The sequence below is a fragment of the Coturnix japonica genome, chromosome 1 (assembly GCF_001577835.2).
Source record: "Coturnix japonica isolate 7356 chromosome 1, Coturnix japonica 2.1, whole genome shotgun sequence".
Classification (NCBI taxonomy): domain Eukaryota; kingdom Metazoa; phylum Chordata; class Aves; order Galliformes; family Phasianidae; genus Coturnix; species Coturnix japonica.
The window spans coordinates 1,465,007-1,486,993 of record NC_029516.1 but is presented as its reverse complement, the minus strand read 5'-3'; the positions used below and the strand labels follow the sequence as shown (position 1 = coordinate 1,486,993).

Genomic DNA, 21,987 nt, shown 5'->3' with positions numbered 1-21,987 from the left:
GATTTGCCTTTTGTCAGTAACCATCATCTCCTTCAAATAATTTCTTATTTTTCCTTAATATTTCCTTACTTTGTGGAAGCTCACCAAAACATTTATTCTTACTCAATTACTGAGAGAGAAAACAACAGTTTAGCGTCATATGAAAATTAAACAAATGGAAATGTAAATTTGGGCTGAATGTCTGAAAAAAAATTTCTTAATAAGGTTTGGAAGCTTTTTCTTTTTGCTGTCATTCATTTGTTTGAGTAAGAAATTTCAGACAGTGTTATCATCATTTAAAAAGTAAGAAGCTGATGCTATGCACTTTCAATGACACATCTTCAGTTTCTTTTAATGATGTTTTAGGAGAGATCTGATGCCATGAAGAGAGAAGAAAGCCTAGGGAAGGTGGAAGTTGTCGGCTTCTAAATCAATCCATATAGCATTTTTAGGCTTTATGTTTTTTATTACGCACTTTCAGCCCAGGTAAGACAGACCTCACAGGCAATTAAGTTGTGTTAGAATGAATTAAATTCTCTGAAATGCTTTGCCTTTTTCTTTCTTTTTTTTTTTTTTTCTCCTTTTAAATCCAAATGACTGTCATTTACAAAAAGATACTTCGTTTTACCCAAAGTACTTTTCTGTCTAAGGGGAATGCTTAATTGCAGCCACAAATCACCTCAAATGCTTTCGTACAAAGATAAAACAAGTTAAAAATTGCGCATCATTTTGAAAATGCGGGTTCTGAATTCAATATGAGATGCAGATTTCTGGGTTTTCTTTCCTTGTCTGCCCTCACAAAGCGCTCCATCCAAGCAAGACATCATGCAAAAGCATTCTTTGGGACATCCTGACAACCCTTGTTAGGAATCAAAACAATTACCATGGCCATCTATGGAGTGGTCATTATCCAAACTCTGGTGACACGCCTCAGGCTGTGTTTTTGTCCAGAGAAAGCATCTTCCTATTTTGTAGGTGTGAAATCCTCAATAGTAACGATAAATACATGTAATTGCTCAGCATTAGGGGAATTTTCTATCTCAAATGTGCCATTTGGGGCTCATTCTCATCTATTTAGAGCTTGTACCCCACAGTATGTTAAACTTTATAGGCTTTTCCTTCAATTTTCCTGAGTCAGTGTGTGATGATTTTAAATGGAGTTGTTGCTACTGTTTCAGGAACCCTGCTAAATTACAACTGAATGATTCTTCTTCTAGTAGAATAATCAAAGCAAATGGGATGTGAATCAAAACTGTTCCTCCAAGGCCTTCTTTATGGCCTATTTTTACAGTGAGCCGTATCTCAGATTTCTCTTTTCAGAGAGTAAAAAGAAAATAGTACAGGATAAAAGGCTGATATGATGCAGCCTTTCACCACAGCTATGAAAATTTGGATTACTGGGGCTTATGCATACACATGTATGTCCAATACCCATTTGAAGAACTATTCATGCATGAAGTGTCCAGATGTACCTACAGGTTTTCACTGTCCTTATTTTTACATACTCTATCATTGACCAAAATGTAATTTCTGTTCACATATACTGCTTCACACACAGACATAAATGTTAATCTGTGGGATAGCCATGGGTCAAATTGCCCTTCTGGCGTCTTAATAGTTATGTGGGTATGAGTAAAATGGGAACATTTTTGGTGAGGACTTCTGTAATATTTCTCCTAGATGAATGTTAAACATATTTACTGTGTATAAAGATGGACTTTTGTTAGAATAAGTTAACCATAAATTAAAATGAATAGTACAGTGCGTGACCGCGAACGTGTCTTCAAAGCAGAGAACAGAGGATATCTGTTAGGTCTTTCATGCCACCCAATGCTTCTCATTTATAAAACTGAATTGCCAACTGGGGCTAGATTTATCTTTAGAAAATTATCTAAAATACTCTTTTTGAGGAGGAGAAGAAGAAATACATTGCACGTGTTAGCAAATTCCGGTGACCTCTTCTTTGGAAGATCTTCAGGCTGAGAATTTGCATCTTCACAGTTCTCAGTAAGAACTGTTGTGTTAAGGTTGTGCCTTTTTGCCATTTCTCTGAAAATACATCAAAGAAATTGACTCAGTTACACAGCTTTGAAGAACTGCAGTGCTCACAGCTTTGTGAAAGGCTTCTGGTTTGTAACGGGTGAAGCCCCTTGTGGGTTCTGTTCTGCCCAGCAAGAGGACTGAGCTAAGGACAAGGACGTTGGAAAGGTGCCTGCTCCTGAGCTGAGGCCTTCCTTCCCTTGCAGTTTGTTTTGAACCAAGTCTTTGTCCTCAGACAAGACCAAAATGTGCTGAAAAGAGCAATAGCGTGCTTTTGTCTAATTAATAGTTATTCTATGGCGTTGTGCACAGCAGGCAAATTAAGGTGACAGAAGCAACTCCAATCCTTTCTTTACTAAACTCTTCAGTGTTTGACTTTGCATAATTCTCCTAAGACATGCATGAAATGAATTTTTTCTATTTGTTTAGTTTATTTCTAATGACATTCTGAGTATTCCTATTGGTACAGAACATGCGCAGTGTATCAGTGTTGCAGTGTAATGTGGCCAGAGGATTCTTGGTGCGTTTATATATAAAGCCTTGTGATGCTTGTTTGGCCACCATGGTAGTGTGTTCAAAGGGCTTTTCCCATTTCTGAGATGAAGGTTGAGCTGCACAACTGCTTCCTGGAGTTCTACAATTGCTGAGCAGATGCTGGGACCTCCAGCAGTTAGGACTTCTGCCTGGTGAAGACGTGGTGAGGACAGGTCAGCCTTGGACTTCAGCATATAGCAAATTAAACCCAGTCCTCTTAGGCTGTACCACTTTAGCGTGATGTTTCTGAACTTTTAGCACAGCTCCCTACCGTAAGGGTAGCTCTGTAGTATCTATCCATACTACATTTTTCTTTACCTTTACTCTACTTCCATTTCCTCCAGTAGAGATCCTTTGATTAAATGAAGACTTCAGAAATTATCTGTTTTTCATTACCATTATCGTTTAATCAAGCTATCCTTGAACATTCAAGCCTAAGGTCACTCATCCATATCCTCTTGTCCTCCACACCATGCGCAGTTTCATTCTTAATAACTTTTCCCTGCTATCAAGTTTAAATCTGCTTTCTTAAGCTCTTGACCATTTGTTCTTTATCACAAGTGTTGCTGAACACTCATAAAATCCCTCTCACAGAGTCATTGCTATCTAACAGCCTTTTCCTAATCTGTGATTACTTTATGGTTTGTATCAAGTAAAATAAGGGTATCCTCTGGATCCTTACCGGTATTAAATGAACTGCTGTTGTCTTATTTATGCCAAGAAGTTAAAGCCTGTTGGAACACGTGAACCACCAGAATTCAGTTCTCTAATGAAGATGAAGTTTGCTAGAGATTGAACCGTGGGTCTTTAGGGGAGGCCTGAGATGGTGATTAATGCTGGGTACAAGGAGTCCAACATTCTTGATTACACCTTTTGCTAGCACTGACCTTTCCTGTGGCCTCACACAAGCAATTTAGTTTCTGCTGTGGGAAACACTTGGAAACGCCATCACACCATTGCCTGATAAGGAGTTGATTGTAGATCAGCAAATCTGAGCTCTTCTAGTTTGTATGGGGACACTGTCGTTCTGAAAGTTTTCCAGTGTTTCTGTTAGTCCAGCCATGTTTAAGCACATGCTGGGTTATAGAATTGAGTGCTGTTCCTTTCATTTCACTCAAAGCTGAAATTCATGGAATAATGTGAGTTGGAAAAGACCTTAAAGATTATCTCATCCAACGCCTTGCAGTGAACAGGGGCAACTGCAGCCGTACCAGGTGCTCAGAACCCCAGCCATCCGGACCTTGAGTGTCTCCAGGAATGAGGCATCCAACACATCTCTGAGCAACCTGTTCTAGTGCCTCACTGTCATTATTGCAAAAACCTTCTTCCTTATACCCAGTCTAAATCTCCCCTCTCTTAGCTTGAAACCATTTCCCCTTGTCCTATCACAACAGACCCTGCTGAAGAGTCTCCACTCTTTCTCATAGCATCCTCCCTTATAAACAGAAAGGATCAAGTTGCTTTGTCTCCCCTTTCCCATCTGAAAGAGAGATAATGGTATGTGGTTGCAGGCTGCAGGTATTATAAGAGCTAATTCACTTTGTTTTTAGTGAGTTCTACCCATCACGAGCGCTGTGTAAATGAGGCTTTTAAAAAAATGGGAGAACAGTGAAGATTTGTTAGCAGATGTGGACTAATGCAGTCAGTGAGTGAGTTGAATGAGATTCCATCAACCTTGACAGCGTTCTCTTAAGGGCATCAGTGGTTGCCACTTGGAGCTGGTGACATTAAATCTGTTATTTCAGAGATAAGCTCAGTGGTGGTCTCTGTGCTCTCTTCCCAGATGACTCTGCAGTTTCCCTCTTTGATAAAGCCTGTTCACGCTATCGATCCATGAAAGCTGGGGAGTAAAGCTGCCATCCTTTGCACTTCTCCCTGTGCAGTGTGTTTCTTTAGAGAAGCACTTTTCAGACTTAGTGCAAACGGTTCCCTCTGCAGAAGCAACAGTTGCATCATCCCAAATGCGTCACTCTGCTATGATTGAGTCAATGCTGCAGGGGCATTAGGGAGGAAATTGTTTGGATTTGAAGGAAATGATGCTACTGAAATTGACAGGAGCTCTGAAAGGAAGCTGCCTCTTCTTGGATTGCTGAACGAGGAGGTAGGAAGTTGTGGGTCTGCAGACCTCACTGAAGTGTGCGGGGGAAAAGTGGTTAGTGCAAATTTATCTCTTGTAAATGCTCACTAGTCTGGAAATGCTGAAATATGCATTAATTGCCAAAGGAAAATCTTTCCTAGTGAAGAAATGGCGGTGTTCTGAGTTGCTGTGTGTGTTGGGGGATCCAGATTCAAACACTTGCTTCTATTCCTGATCTATAAAAGAAAGAGAAAAACAATTCCAGCTCATCCAGGAGTGGAATTAAGATTTGAAAGAGTGCAAGGCACCTGCATGCAGTGATGGGAAGGGCAATGCAAATACCTTCCATATTTCTCTCTGTAAGATAGAACATCTCAGTCCATTATGACCCCGCTATTCAACACCTAATTATGTAAATATATACAAATTTGAAAGGAAGACTAATTTTGTTGCCTCGAATGTAAATGAAAGAAATGACGAGGTAGTTTCTAGAAGAAACTCCTAACTGGTAAACAGATGGCACCACTGAGATGAAGATATTTTGCATGAGGAGATGGCAAACATTCTGTGCTAAAATATTCCCAGAATTGGTATGTCATTCTGCATACAGGGGAATGGGATCCTAGAATGAAACAATAACACGTAATAAATATATAGCATAATACAGACATGCATAATGCAGTATGATATCAGCACTTATGCCATTGTTTGTTTGTTTTATGGTATCTCTAGAGTTTGAGCTATTAAATGCATCTATTCATTTTTAAAGGTGGGGAATTAACCAGTATGAATCAAGTGGCCAACCCCAGAAGTTTGCCTTCTCAAAGTGATTTCTGACATCCTGATTTTGTTTAAAAGAAAAGGTCTTTCCAGTATGTCTCAAGCAGTGCAAAATCAGTCAATTTTTGGGGCAGATGAATGGAAATTGTGCTTGGGTTGTGGATTCTCACCAGTTCCCCATATTGTCTGCTCTCCTTCTCCAGCCATCAAGTCTGTCTCACCATCTGTTGGCATTTTATGTTTTTTTGAAGGCCACCCTATAAATCTTTTCTGCTCTTCACACTTCACGTCATAGTCTGTCTTGTCTTCCCCGTTACTGGTGCTTGGCTTTTGAGTGTAGGAATCACAAATAACAACCGTCACGCATTTCACTGCATGGTTTAACTCCATTGAATGCTTTGTTTTCCAGATTCATCAAGGAGATAGAGCACGCCATGGAGCTTGGCCCAACCAAACAGTGTCCTCTCCGTGAGTTCCTCACCATGTACATCAAGAACATCTTCCTCAATCAGGTACTGGCTGAGATCAATAAGGAAATCGAAGGAGTCACAAAGGCATCTGACCCCCTGAAGATATTGGCTAATGCGGATACCATGAAGGTCCTGGGTGTGCAGCGGCCTCTTCTGCAGGTAGGAACTGGGTGAGCTGCCAGCAGCTTCCCTTAGAGTGGGTATGTCCCTTTTGCTAAATAAGCAACTAATCGCATCTTTATATCTTGCCTGACACATACCAGTTATTAGAGCACCCGGTAGCCACTATGATGACAAATTAAAGCCCTACTGTAAAAGCTAATTTTCAAGGGTTTTGATGATGCACGTCTCCCTTAGAAGTTCTAGGAGTGCTTGCAAATCATAGGGTGATGCAGTTGGACTACAGACATGTGCCAAACTCCCAAGGAGGAGAAGATATGAGATGTTTTACCTCCCTAGTGCAGTGTGTTTGTGATTCACGTGGTGCTGTCGCAGCAAGGCAGCTGTATTTGCTACCTCAGCCAGATAAGAGAGATTTGAGAGATTTGGCTTTGAAGTTAAGAGTATTTCTGTGAGAAGTCTCTTATGAAACAGCTTCTTAAAGCTCTGATGTGAAGCGGTGATAATAGCAATAAACACGCATCTCATCCTAACTACATGGGTAATGGGACAGTTCAGAAGCCTGAGAAAAACATCCAGATATTATACTTGTTGCATGGGACTGAAAGGAATGAATTAACAGCCTCTTGCTGTGATTAGGGTCAAGCTCTTTTAATCCTTTTAAATAATTCCCTCTTATCTATAAAATCGTCTCTTCGGGAATGAATAATGTTTGCAAAGTTCTTCGGAAGTAATGTGCATCTCCCAAGGTTTTTATGGCTTCTTTCAACCTTAGTTTATGTCTCTAAAAATGTGTGTATATTTTGATGATGCATGCTAATAGCATTTACTGTTCTCATCGTTATTTGGGAGAAGCTGATGGAGTTTCAGCATGTATTAATGGTTACTAAAGCTGCACCTATCTGTATGCTTTGGGTTTGGGTATGGGATGTTTTATTTCAGTGGCAAAGCAAAATGAAATTCCAAGCCTTTAGAAGAGAATGGGCTCCTTAGAAGGGGGGCAAAGCCTTCTATACATGGTTTAGAAAATCTCCATGAGTTAAAATGAAATTTTGGAGGGCACAACATCCCTGGACTACATTCGTGCCAAGACAGAGCTTTAATGACCTTGTCTGAAACCCCTCTGTCAGGACTGAGGAGTGGAGGAATAAAGCTCTTTGTAAATAATTACCTACATAAAAATGGTTTCACTGAACATACACAGAGTAAGCTGAGAACAGAGCATGGCCCCAAGAGCACTTTATGGCTGGGTATCTCACATTGAGCCCTCTTTTAAGCTGGAGTTGATGACATTTGTTTTTTTCCTCCCTTGGCACTGCTGAAGTATTGCCAATCAGGTATGAGATGTTATAGCAGAACCACAGCAGGAGCGGTTATGAAACAACAGCTGAGTATTGAAAACAACTTTAATGAGAACAGAAGGAGTTTTATAGATGAACTTGAGTGCATTGGTTGAGCAATAATAGCAGAGAGTGGGGAAGAAACTACAAAATGTGCCCTTGTTTTGCAGTTATTTGCCAGTAATTCCTCAACATTGTGAGTACTCTGGAGAAGAGAAATAGGCCAAATCTGCAGCATGCGTAGAAATCTTCCAAACTTTGATTTTTTTGGAGAAGGGTAGGAAAAAAAAGTAAGTTTTAGTGTCGTTCTGGCTTCCACAACAGGAAAAGTGTCTGAAGATTGAAACTCTGAGTTACAATTAATAGCAGAACTCTACTGTTTCATTTCGAGGGCTCCGTTGAGGATGTTGTTTAAGGTTCATGTTGAGGGATCTGGAAATAATTAGGTATATGGTGTGGCATTGTGTGTTGTTTGCTTTCCTTTTGTTTTCTCTTCTGGGAATTAAAGCGAATGAGAGCCTGAACTCAGCCTGCACAGGCAGCTGACCTTACTGAGAGCTGAAAATGCTTTACAGGAACATTAACACACAAGCTTTGGAGCAGGACCATGGAGGTTGTTAACCTTACCAATTTGTTATGGATTCTTAACGTAGTAACGTATTTCTGTGTATTGTGACTTGTTGGGAGCCATGAAAATGCATTATATAATAGCAAAGCATTTTCTTAAAGTTCGTTTGGGGTTGAAGAGATAGAATGGCTTGGGATTTTCCTATCCAGCCCCTGTAATTTATTTCTCATGATGGATGGAAATCATTACGAACTGGAATTATTCTTGGTTGGAGCGTACATGGTCAGAAGGTCTGCCTGTTCCCAGCATTACAGAAGGGTAATTTTGTGCAAGGGAAGAAAAATGGCTGCCTCTTTGAACCAAATCAGCCAGATAGCTCCCTAAAATAATTGTATTGATTTTGCATTAAAAGGAGAAGGCCCGTTCTTATACTGACAGCGCTGGAGCCTGGAATCTTTGCCTTCATCACAGCATAGAATCATAGAATGGCCTGGGTTGAAAAGGTCCTCAAAAGATCATCCAGTTTCAACCCCCCTGCCACGAGCAGGGTTACCAACCACCAGACCAGGCTGCCCGGAGATCATGGATGCCCAGATCACAGATATAAAGAAATTCGGGTGTGTGGTGTGAATTATCCTTGCACCTCTCTCCCTAAGCTGTGTTGCTTTTTTCTCCTCCCTTGTGTCATCCATGGACGGGTTCATGGTTCAACCACTCCTTTCTATCCTGAAGATCTTTCTGAAGTGCCTGCAGCAGGAGCCACAGCTGTGATGTGAACACGACTCAAGCGTTTATCAGCTCCCACCGCACAGGGTGATAATAACTTCTTGGTGATAGCTATCAGTACGTGTTTGACCTGAATTAGCTTTCAGATGAGAGGTTTTCTAGTATCTTATGCCACCATATCCTCAGACAAATCCAGTTCTATAAAGATTATGCTAGAAAAAGATTGCAGCTGCCCATTGTAAATAGTGCATTTAACGAGGATGGTCTTGTTTCCATTCTCCCAGCCGTAAATGTGAAATATTGTAAATTCCTCTCCTTTTACTCAGAGTGACTGAATAACCGTGAAACTAATTTGTTTCAGAATTATTCCACGTTAAACTTTATGCTGTAATTGCTTAAATCAATACTAAATTAGGCTGCAGGCAGCTCGACAGCTTCCTATAGCTTTACTCTTGTATGTTTCATGTCAGCGTGATCAATCTTTCCAGCCAGGTGGTCACTACGAATGGTGGCCTTGAAGACGCATCACCCCATTTCCAATGTGAAATGCATGTGGCTTCCATCTTTCCACCAGCAGGGCAGGATTTTCCCTTAAAGCACAAGTGCGGCTGCTGTTTATTATAGCAGACTTATGTAGATGACAGGCGTGATGGTATTCTGGCAAAGCTCCAGCGGCTGAAAATCAAGTGAAAAACTCCTTCAGAAGTCAGAGCATGCAGCTGTTTGCAGGATAATTACTCGCTGGAGCTAATTACTCCGTTGCTAACATCGCTTACCCCCGCACACAAGTCATTCACTTGTGTCTTTCCAAGGAAGCATTGCTGGTGGCCTCAGCATGTTTTCTCCCTGTCACATTACTGGGTGTTAAGAAGAAGAATGGTTGCAGTGAGTGGCATTTAAATGGCTCACCAGGAGAGATGAGCGCATGCTTTGGTAGCAAGTGGGTGTTATTATTTATTAGTGTAAACAAATTAGCTGTCTTTTCAGTCTGGCTTCCAGCAATCAAAAGACATTAAGCCTGGCTGATCAATAGGATTTTTCCTATTCGAGGACAAGTGTGGCGATAAAGACACCACCTATGGATCTGGTCCTTGTGTTTCAACTGGTTTTCAGCAACTTGGTGTCTGAAATTATGCTTTGCAGGTGTCTTTGTCTCTGTGAAGACGGACCAAGTCGACAGCAGCATTGCCAGCTGAACCCATGTCACGAATCTTCTTTTTCACTTCGAATTGATAGATGAAATTATCTCTCCGTGGGAGTCTGAGTCTCCCTGTTCCTTTAAATATATCTTTAAATTATTCTTCCTCTGGGGGAAACGTTTAGAGTAGTTACTGCCTTTTGGGGAAGGCTTTATGAGGCTCCCTTGTAAGTCATATTCAGATGTGTAAGTTCTCCACTGAGGCTGATCATGAAGCTGTGAGTTATATAAAAGCAATTGCTAGCTTTAGGCAAACCGTTATGGCAGTGCTTCAATTTATTTTAAAAAGCAAACTTAACATTTACTGAATGTAAAGCCTAGGCAGGAGATGGCTTTAAGTTGCACGTAGACATATTGGAGCAGTGTTTCTTGCAGGCAGAATTATTTTCTTCCTCTCCAGAACTGGAAGAGCAAAGTCATCTTGCACAAAGCATTCTATGGCAGCGCCACATTGGACCCAAAGGAAGCAGTTGCATATTTGGGAGCTGTTGGAGAGGGTCCAGAGGAGGGCCACTAAGATGATCGGAGGGCTGGAGCACCCTTCCAACCTAAGCTGAGTGTGGTTCTATGATTCTGTGATGTGAGATCTCTATGGCCTGTCATTAATACCTGCAATCTGTGGTTGTCTCTTCCATTGGCAGGTGCAGTGTTGCGTTGGAGTTGTCCAGAATCCATGTAATGCCTGTATATTCATGGCTGAACGTGGGGCAGTATACTGTATCTTTCACGGTTCATGAGACTCAACACCAAGCTGATCTTGGCTATATAACTAGTGATAGGACTAGGGGAGAATGGATTCAAGTTGCACCAGGGGAGATTCAGGTTGGTTGGTAGGAAAAACAACTCTGAAAGAGTGATCAGGAGCTGGAACGGGCTGCCCAGGACGGTGGTGGAGTCCCTGAAAAGAAGATGGACTTCTAACTCCTTTCTATGATTCTGTTTGTCAGAGCTACATTAAATATGAAGCAGATGAAATAATCCAATGTCCACATTACATCCTTCACTCAACCACTGCCTGTGGTTATATATTGGTACGTGTGATGTCTGGTTTAAATTGCTGTGTTATGAAAGTGTACCTCTCCGTTTGTGCTACTAGGGTCAGTTTAGCTACAATGGTCTTGTCAGTGCTAGAGATAAAAGTGCCTGTATAGCAGCTGTATCAATGAGTCTAATCAAAAGATCTTATGGGAAAAACAGACCAGTTAATAAAAAGAGATCATCCAGTCTTGTCTCTCAGCAATTACATTGTGCTTTTCATCAGTAAATCTTAAATGTTTTTTCAAGAATTTAATTGGTAAAGCTTGCTATTCAAAGGCTGTCTGGCTAATGTGACCCAACATCATTCCTGTGGTCCAATACTTGAAAATGATTGAATTCATGTCATTAGCTTCTCTTGCTTAGGGTTGTCTCTGCTAGGTTATTTTAGATGATGACCCAGGCTGGGAAAGCTGTATTTCCAGCCTTAAGCTCTGGATTTGAGCAAAAGCAATAACCATTGCTCTGAACATCTTTGAAACTGGCAGCAACAGGTTGGAAAAACTCAACCTCCTGAGCTGCTGGTAGTGAGAAACCCATCTGGAAGGGGGTCAAGCTTTGTGTTTTCAGGGCAGGTTGGAAGGGATAGAGCGACTGCTGTCTCTTTTGATCTTTCTGCAGCAGGATTTTTTGGTGGACAAGCAGGAGAGAAGTAATGGTTTCTGACACATAAGCTGACAGGGACTGAACCGCATTAGCACTCTGTCAATCTGATCTTACAAGAGCTGCTTTTTTTTTGGAGATATATTTGACTTTACCAGCCATCAAAGGCATCCTCAGTTTTTGGTCTGTGTAGTGCAGGCAGCCAAGGGAGAGATGGATCGTTGCCTGGCCAATGTGACTCCATGGAGATCAACTTCTCAGAGGGAGCAGAAAAGGCTGTGGGACCTTAGGGTTACCCTGGATGCAAAGAGAGGTTGAATCTGCCACTGTGAATTTTCTATGTCTTTCTGTTTGTTATTTTTTCTGGACATTAGTTTGATAAGTGGGACTCCAGCCAAAGTGGAAAGAGAAGTGTACTCCAATTCTATCATGCTGGAGACAACAGAAAACAAAAAGAGAGTTAAAAAAAGAGATAGGTGGCATTATCTTCTTGGCCTCAAGGACTGACATCTCACTAGCATATCCTGTCTGTGTCATTGCAATTCCCTGTGCACTTTCTGGATTAATCCTGTCTCCATAGATGTATTATAAGGGTTTTTATCACATTTCTTTTGCTCTTGAATTAATGTTCTTCACAGGGCAATGGGAGGAACTGTGCATTGTCTGCTTTTTTCAATTCCTTCTGATAGGATTTTAATTTTAAATCCTGCACTCATCGCACATACATACAACCATTTCTGCTTGGCCAGAAGTCAACAGGAGTGTGCAGTAATTGAAGATTATGGGATATACACCGGCATAGTACTGGGAATGCCTGCAAAATACCTAGTGCATCAGTTTTGCTGCCATCAGTAGGATGCAGAGAAGCTTCTACACTCCTCATTTTCCCTCACATGGCTGAGCCCACATTGCTGGTGTCAAGAAACAGCCCCTTATCTTTATGTCCAGAGGAGAAGCCATTTGGCTTGGCTGCACTCCTGTTTGTTTAGCCCTTAAACTGTTCATTTCTTGTTCATAACCTAATTAAGCCCATAGCATCCATAGCAGGAGGTAGAGTTGACCTCATTGACGCAGGGGTGCTTCCAAAATTGGGTGTTAAGGCTCAGAAACTGCAACCACAAAAGCTCTGCTTCACCCAGCTTTCCATTTCTCCCTCCAGCTACCTTTCTTCCACTGTATTTCATCACCTTAAATCAGCATTTGAACTTTTCTAGGGTTGTTTCTGTGATTGATGACCATATCTGCAGTGTCCAGAAGGCTCTTAGTATCCGCCTGTAAGTATATAAGGCAAGGTCTGGTGAACTATGCTTATAAATAAGAAATGTACCACTCTGAGGCCAACAGCCCTCTAAGATTCAGAGGGCTGGAGCACCTCTCCAATGAAGAAAGATTGTGGGTACTGGGATTGTTTAGCTTGGAGAAGAGAAGGCTCTAGGAAGTGGCCTCCCACTACTTGAAGGGAGTGTATAAACAGGAGGGGGACTGACTGATTACATGGGTTGATAATGATAAATCAAGGGGGTTTTAAGCTGAAACAGGGGAGGTTTAGGTTAGAGATTAGGAGTAAGTTTTTCACAGTGACGCACTGGAACAGGTTGCCCAAGGAGGCTGTGGATGCCCCATCCCTGCAGGCATTCAAGGCCAGGCTGGATGTGGCTCTGGGCAGCCTGGTCTGGTGGTTGGTGACCCTGCACATAGCAGAGGGGATTGAAACTGGATGATCATTGTGGTCCTTTTCAACCCAGGCAATTCTATGACTGTATGATTCTCATTCTTAACTATCTTTTCAATAAGGAAGTTTCTTTGCTTGCTTTTCTAAACTTGACAGTGCTGGAATTCAGGGTGATTTTCTTGACTGTGTCTGCACCTATTAGCCTGAGCTAATAGGTTGTGTCTCTCCATCACAACAGTGCGTATTTTCTCCCATCTCTTTGCTTGATTTGCTTTGTGAATCCCAAAACAGACTGTAACACAGACCCAAGCAATGCACTCTATAGTTGACTTCCAGAGAGTAGAACTTTCCTGCATTCTTGTCGGGCTCATTGAAAGTCACATTCTTTTTCTTCTTCCCTGCAATTGAAGCCTGAGTCCATTTCACTTGGGAAGGATAACTCTTAATTTCTCGTTTTTGAAATGTTTTCCTAATCAGAAGTGCTGTATGAGAAGAGCCACAGCGTTTTAAATAATTGATGGCTACTTTATTGAGTTGTCAGCACTAATTCATCCTCTTTTTGAAGTGCTTGGATGTTCAAAGGAGTAATCTTTTTCCAACGTGCTTATTTTTTGAAGAAAAGTTGGTTTTTATAATTACTTTTTTTTTTTTCCTTGCAATGGATTGTAATTGTAGCTGTGCAGCAGTGGGGTGGGATGAAGTACCTTCCAGCTCATGCCGTCTCTAAAATGCCTTTATTACCATTTTTACTGCTAATTTCTCTGCCTCCCTCCTCCTTTTTGCCGAGCTTTAATTATACCTGTTTTAAAAGTGCATTTTGAAATATGACACCTCGTTCTCGTGGAGAACAAAAGAGAGATTAATCCATTGTTAAAAAGGAAAGGTAAAGAAGCTATCTTTCTTTGTCAGGGCCACCCCTCCCTGACAAATCCCTTTCAGTGGGAGGACTGCAGAGAAGGAGCTGTGATTTTTGAAGGAAGGGTCTTGTCAACAGAAGAGCTGAAAACCAAAAAACAAGTGCACGGATGCTGTGATCAGAGCTTTCCTTCTTGCACATGGGTTCCCCCTCTCCCCTCCCCTAGCAGAGAGAAGGGCTCTTGAGGGGTGTGTAAACTTCACTATCAGTTTAGAGGTTAATAGCGCTGTGACTCACATCTGAAAGAAGTGAGAGAAGGTGGTAATCTGTAAATAGACAGTAATCCTTAATGTTGTAAAAAAAGAAAAATAAAACTCATGGAGTTTTGCACACACTCACAAAGAAGAATGGTAACTTTTCTTGCTTTTCTTCTTATGGCCTCAAGTTGCGCCAGGGCAAGTTTAGGTTGGATATTAGGAAGAACTTCTTTATAGAAAGAGTAGTTAAGTACTGGAATAGGCTCCCCAGGGAAGTAGTTGAATCGCCATCCCTGGTTGTGTTTAAGAGCCGTTTGGATGTAGTGCTCAGGGATATGATTTAGTGGAGGGTTTTTAGAGTTAGGGTACTATGGTTAGGCTGCGGTTGGACTTGATCTTCAAGGTCTTTTCTAACCAGGGTAATTCTATGATTCTATGATTCTAATGGTCTGCTTTAGTGCTGTGCATTAATTATATAATTAATTAATTGATTTCACGTGTTTACTTGCATCAACTTCACCCTATAAAAGGTGAAAGCTCTTCCCTTGCATTGCACATGGGATGAACCCATATTGGAGCTCAGTGAAGTTCTTGGGTGCTGCCATGTTATGCAACCCCAGTTGTGAATATCGTGGGCCTGACCCAGGGCTTGATGGAGAGCTGGAAACATGAGGTATGGCTCTTCTAATTAAAGCATGCAGAGACCTCATGTGTCTGTTAAGACAACTCATACATGGAGTGAGAGTAGAGCAGAATGATACAACGCTATAGGAGAGCTCTACCACGGCTTGTGTTCTATTTTAATTAATTAAGTGCTAATTATAGCTGCCGGAAAAGGTAAAGACAAGAGAAAATTGAAAACATTAAATTTGTGAAGATGGCATCCCAAATTCTGATCTCAGCTGACCTTGAAGTCAATGGTGTTACACAGGATAGTTTTCCAGCACAAGAGAGATGAGATCTATCCCATTAACTCTAAATTATTTCTGCAGTCAGTCATTTTAAACATAAAAGGACAGGGAAGATACGACCATTCGGCTGCATGCAACTCCTGCTTGCATGAATAGCATCAGCCTCGATAACCTCTTGAGTTGCATATAATTAAAAGAAAAACAGGCTTGAACATGAAGCAAACCAAACATTCTAGCCACCAAGGGAGCTCTGCTTGTTGTGAAAGGCTGCTAGCAAAAAAAAGCTGAGATTTCTCTGCTTGACTGTATAATTTCTCCTTGAAGAGTTGTGTCAGAAACTATTTTAAGGGCAGGTTGGTGACAGGTTGAACACCGTATTTTTTTTCTGTATTAACACAGCATGTTGTATTTAATTCCTGCTCTCTTGTTTTCCATTGCACTTTGCTGGAAACAGCACAATCTCAGATTTCCATAGCAGCTTCCTATTCTCTTTCCAGCCACTGTGATATTTCCACCTGTGACACAGGAAACCTACTCACCCTTAACTAACAAAGTCATTTTGGTTTGCCTGCTTCATTGCTTAGATGGAATTACCTGCTTTCTACTCATTTGTCTCAAAATCACTTCCAGTAGTGTTTCTCTGGGGGTTGGAACCATAGAATCATGGAATCATAGAATCACAAGGCTGGAAAGGATCTACAAGATCATCCAATCATCCTTCCTTTACCATACCTACAGAAAACCACTAAGCCATATCTCCTAGCTCTCTATCCAGATGCCGATGACCTTTGAGATGCTTTCCAGTCCTATGAAGTCTAAGGAGCATTTGGCTGCAGCTCTCAGACATAGGGTTTGAATTTGGAGTGGTCTCATTTGGAGCCAGGAGTTGGACTCAGTGATCTTTGGGGGTCCCTTGTAACCTTCCAGGCTATTCTTTGATTTTCTGAATAACCACAAGGTCTCCATAGTGACCAACAGAGCCGTGAGCATGCCAATGGCTTCCTAATTATCACAGCCCCTTCAGATAGTGGACCACATTACATTACTGTTGTGTCCCTGCTCTGTGCAGCACCAAATGCTTCTGGCCCATAATGATAAAGACTTTTAGCCCTTCCTCTGGATCATCTGCATAACTACTGAGGTTAAGATGAACAGCTGATGCCCCAACCCTGGAGGCATTCAAGGTGAGGTTTGATGGGGCTGTGGGCAGCCTGACCTGGCAGGAGGCAACCAGCCCACAGCAGGGCTTGGAGCTCACTGAATTTTAAAGTCTCGTCCAACCCAAACCATTCTGTGATTCTGTGACTCTAAGCTTTAGAAGCAAGAACGTGCTGTTAGATGAGGGAAGAATATCTGTGACAAATGGGCTTAGGCAAGCAGGATCTACCCACTGTTGAATGTAAATCAATAAATAGCTGGAGGATATCAGGGCTTACTTGGTCTTCTAGGTTCTTAGAAGTAATTTGGCAACACTTGCATGGTTTGTCAAGCCAACAAAATCTTGTTTAATTGAAATGAATTGCCTGCGTGTACATAAATGCATATTGAAGTTCCTGCATCATGGCCTCAAACTGGTAATACAGCATGAGCATCCCTTAATTGTATTCAGCATTGCTTTTCACAGCTGGGCTGAAAAGTGGCCAGAAAAGCTGCTGTCTGTCAAGTCAGGTATCAAGTGAAGAAGAATAAGTACTCCTGCTAATTTTTACATTGATAATTCACCACAGCCATAGCACTGGAGATGTAAAGAAGAGTCAGAAAGTTTTGTACAAGAGGGAAAGATTTTTGAAATCAAAATGTTGATTTGATGTGAGCTAATGCAAGGAGCTTAACATGGGAGTTGGTATGCTCAAGCACAACTGTTTGGGTGTCTGGAAAGATGTGAGCTTTGCAAATAAACTCTTTTTTTTTATATATATATAATGGTTATGAGAGCTCTCAAGCATTAAACAATACAGCCTTAAAGAGAGGAAGGCATTTATCATCACAATACAGCCTTAAAGAGAGGAAGGCATTTATCAGCACCTATGATTCTTTTTTTTTCTGAATGTTGGTCTCAGACTAACATGTTTGCATCAGCATTAAAAAGAAAAGAAATAGAAAGAAATAGCCCTAATGGAGCCAAGAAAGCACAAATTCATGGCTGATGTGTAGCTCTTTAAGTTAGTGCTCTTACTCTTTTTATACTTGAATTCATAAGGAAAAGTGTTTGGCGCAGCTCACACAATGATGCCAGATCTGTGTTGGCACAAAACTCTCCAAAAATGGTTTAAAATACACATTGAATCAGAGAATATTCCCAGTTGGAAGGGACACAAAGATCATCAGGTCCAACTCCCAGCTTCACACAAGGCCACCTAAACAATAAACTCTATGTCTGGTGGCATTGTCTAAACGTTTCTTGAACTCTATCAGGTTTGGTGCTTTTGTTCATTTATGCATTTTATGATTTTTATATGTACAATATTTATGGGAGGTTGAGCTTAATCTTTGAGTCACTTCCATGCCACGTGCCTTTCTTCCAGGCTGTTCCCCAAAATCCCTTTTTGTTGTTTTTGTAGGGCTATCAACTTGGCTTTTCTCTGTCAAAGTATGTTTCCACCTTGTATCATTTTACTCTGATCCATCTTCAGGTAATAAGAGAGGTTGTTTTCCCTCTGATGAGGAAAATTATTTTAAATGTTTCTCTCCTAATAGATGAGCAAGTGTTGAAATTGATGTAATGAAATAATGACATCTCCTTGTGATTGTGAAAAACAAGCTCCTCGGCAGACTTTACATTTTGCTTCCAGGTTTATTCCCTTTGCACCTTTGCTTTGCTCTTAATAATAAAACAGCTCTTGAAGGCATAGATTGGCCTCAAGGAAATAAGTCCAGTCTGTCTCCCCAAGCCAGTATATCCACACCAACCTCAGCCACCAATTCCAGTTCAGTACTGTACAGCTCGCTTTTGCAGGTGGTGGTACATATCATTGCCTCTTCCCTTCCTCTTTTCCTCCTCTATAGCCCCAGTGGCTGGTTGTAACCTGTAGCATTGCAATAATTAAAGGTTATCTATAGATCATTATCACTCCCCACTCAGCTTCTTTTAGTTACATCATTTTTTGCTTCAAGAAATAGATTATAAGGTGAGGATGGCTTGGTTAGCCAGTGGGGGGATTTGCCATGCATGGGAAGTCTAAAAAGTCCTGAAACCATTCTGTTGGGAGATAAATGATTGATCAAGATGAGTGGTTTTTACCAGAGCATCTCTGGCTTAGGAAGCTGCTCCATTCCCATCCCCACCACTGGTATGTTTTTATATATTCAGTACTTCTAAGAGACTTCTAAAACTCAGCTTTGGGTCCACATTGTGAGATAGCATTTACTGGACTGGATAGAGAAATAAAAGGAGACTCAGAAACAGCCAGTTGAAAAGTTCATGTTAGCAGAGGCAAGGAGCAGGTATTTACAGAGCAGCTTGACAGCTCTGTTTGTCATACAAGCATGGGTCAAAATCAACTTGTTTGCTTATTTTTTTCTGACATCCAATTCAAGGTGCTGACTTTGAGTTGCATCCGTTGCTGGGAAATAAAAAAGGAGCTGATTTTCTTTTGGTTGATATTCTGATGGCCCCTTGTGGTTTCATGGAGTTAGACCATGTAGACCAAGTCTTAGAAGGGAAAAGAAAATGTGGCAGAATGTTGGGACAACTGCTCTTAAGTCTTTAGTTTTGGAGATTTCATATCCACAGGTGAAGAGGCCAAGGGGAATAATAGAGGAAAATTTCCAGAGGTGGATATGAATGCAGAAGGACGTTATGTGGGAGCTGACAGCCTTATGCTGGTTGACTTTTGATGAGAGCATCTGCTCCGGAACATAACTTAGGCCATCCAAGATCTTTTCTGTGACTCTCCTCCCACCTCGTGTCAGACAACAACTAAGACCACAGCTGCTTGGTGCAGCCATATCATTGCAGTAATTAAACATAAAGATCATTTATAATGAGCATTAGTTCATGCCCCCAAATTACTTTTCATTTAATCGCATAAAAAGGCATTTGCATTTAAGAGTTGTCCGTTTTAAGCATCTTTATTACGACAAAAATATCAGTCGTGTCACAATTAAAAGTATTTTCCACATTTATGATCTAATCTTCAATCAGAACTGTATGATTCTATGTCTGCTGTCTCTTTGCTTTCCTATCAATTTGGAATCACGCGAAGCCTCCAGCATCCTTCCTCATTTATTGTTGTGTACCGCTCTCTTATGAAAGGAAAATGAAAACAGAAAGAGCAGAGAAACTTGAATACTGTAATTGCTTTCCAACCAATTTCAGTAAACTGCTGGAAGAACGAAATGTGTGAACATTTAAAACGTGTTTATGTTTCCAGTTCATTGCAGTAAAAAAATGCTCCGTTACCTTTTCTGCTGTCTTCTAAAGTAGATATCCTTGGCTGGGCAAATTATTAAATGGATGGTGGAAGTATTTAGGGAAGGCCAATGGAAACTGGTCAATGAAAACATCCTTTCTTCTAAACCTTTTTACGTCCTTTGCTGGAAATGGATTGGCAGCATTTTTCTTGGTTGACTGTTATAACTTGGTTGTGTGCAATATACGCAGGGTCACAGCACAGGGTGAAACCCTCAGTTCCTTTATTCAGAGTTTATTCTGGGGTTTTACTTAGTTGAGGGGGAGTCTGTGGACGCAAACATATGGATTTGTCCACGTGCCCAGCATTCATGAGCAGCTTTATGTGTCACCAGCATCGAGATATTATAGAGTGATGGCCGTGGGTCTACACAGTTCCTGGAATGGAGGTGAAAGATTTGAAGAGTGAGATTTGAGGTTAAAGGAGAGAGTAGAAGGGATTATGTATTTCTGTAAATGATGGATTGCAGCCCAGTTTGTAATTGTCCATTTGAGTTTTCCCTACAATAAGGAGGTTTCCAGGGATGGCTCAAAAGCCTGAATGTTGAGGGCTTGCCAAAAAAAAGAAGCAAAAAAAATTGCTTCAAACAATAAGAAACTTTCTAATACCATGACATCTACTTTGAGGAGTCATAAAATAGCAATTCTAAAAATCCACCAGCAAAATATGCTGTCTGGTGGCTCATTGGTGCTTGTACCTTGCAAAGAGGGAGGCAGGGAAGATGCAAAGCTTCAAGACTTAAGTCAGTATCTACTGGAACTGCTCAAGACTCAAGTGATTCAGGATCTGTAGCTCAGGGGTAAGGTGTGTTGGCAGATGAAGGTGAATGAGTCAGGCACTACAAGCCAAGCAAACGTTTGCCCAAAACATATCCATAAGTAGTGCTTGCATCCGTATTCATTTAACATAGGGATAATGAGATTTTCACGTCTCTTATAGATCCTTCACATTTAAGTCAACCATATCAGAAAAAGAAGATTGAATGCATTGTAGTTAATGTGGCTACATTTTGTGTAACCACAGAATTACAGAGCTGCGTTTTCAGAATGGTGTTGTTCCGAGTGATTATTTTTAATGTATTTATTAACATGCAGATGAAATTTCTGCGCAGCTGTTTGAAAACATTTCATGAAACTGGAAACACTGTGTGAGATGAGGTAATATTTTGCTTTCCGTGCTTCTGATTTGGTTACAAACAAACAAATAACAGCAACAACAAAAAAAAGGCGTTTGATGTGGATTTTGTCTGCATTTGCCGAGTATGTTTGTTACTGTGCCTCACAGCTCAAATAGCATGAAAGAAGGAACAGCCAGGTGGTCCCAATGGGAGTAGGGCAGCCTCTTATCTCCAAGGTAGCCCCAATATCACTTGAGGAGTCTCCAGATGTGAAGGAAAAGTGTTCAGGAGGACTTTAGGGGACACAACTGGATGGTTGGAGCAGATGAACCATCTCTTTGCCCTAGTATAAAATCACCCACCCATCTGACTGGCCTGGTGTCCCCTGCTGAAGTGAGGCAGTGAGGAAGGTTAAAGCAAGCTCTAAGTCTATTGTATCGATACCTCTGTATTTTTTCTCCTTTTTTTTTTCTTACTCTTTTAGGAAGCATAGTTGATTCAGGTGTATTTCCCACCATTGGTTTCTGCCCAATGTAATCTCAGAGGCAGGGGAGCTTCTCACATTTTCCACCATTCTAGCTTTATTCAGGAAAAAGAAAAGGGGTCTTTATAACCTCTTGTATTACTTGCCGTGAGTGTTAACTTTCATGGTTGGTTATGACAGTGCAGATTGGGCCAGCATCTTCTAAACATGTGGCAGCAAATTAAAATTATATGGCTGAATGAGTTCCTGCCCCCAGCCATCTGCCCCCTCTGTTTGATGGCTGTTGCTGGAAAGGTGAGGATATCAGAACTGCCTGCGAATCAGTTGCTGAAAAGCTCTAGTTTTCACCTGATAATTTCCAGCAGACATAACCTAGATATCAGTTTATCTGAATTCTGTGAAGATTTAGGTACAGATTCACAGGTAGGTGAGATGCCCCGAGGTTGTGTTTTTCAGCTGAATGATTTTAGTCCGCAACTTTCTCAGGCCATGAAGATTTTGGTAAGATCCATGCTGCCCTGTGCACTGATGGGAGCAGGACACAGCTCCTCAGAAATCAGGGTTGTATATCCCATTTTGGGGGTGGTCATATTGGTGTCCTCTTCACTCATCATCAGCCTCAGATCTATGGACTTGGCATCTGGTTAGTCTCTCCTAGAGGTAGTAATTTGGGAACCATGATGAGACTTAGCCATTCTTCTTTTCCATCTTGAAATGGTCAACAAGAGTTGACTATTGAGTCTGCTGGGGAAAGGAAAAAAAGAGAAGAAAGAAAGAAAAAAACAAATCAAGGAGAATCTTCCCTATT

The 21,987-nt window shown here is 41.2% G+C and overlaps 1 protein-coding gene across 1 annotated transcript in view; it reads left to right on the top strand.

Annotated features, from left to right (window-relative positions):
* EXOC4 (exocyst complex component 4) overlaps positions 1-21,987 on the top strand; it is a 365,546-nt gene that overhangs the window by 268,571 nt on the left and 74,988 nt on the right. Inside the window, exon 11 of the mRNA XM_032448867.1 lies at positions 5,820-6,039. Coding sequence (XP_032304758.1) covers positions 5,820-6,039 — 220 coding nt within the window. The remainder of the gene's footprint in view (positions 1-5,819; positions 6,040-21,987) is intronic.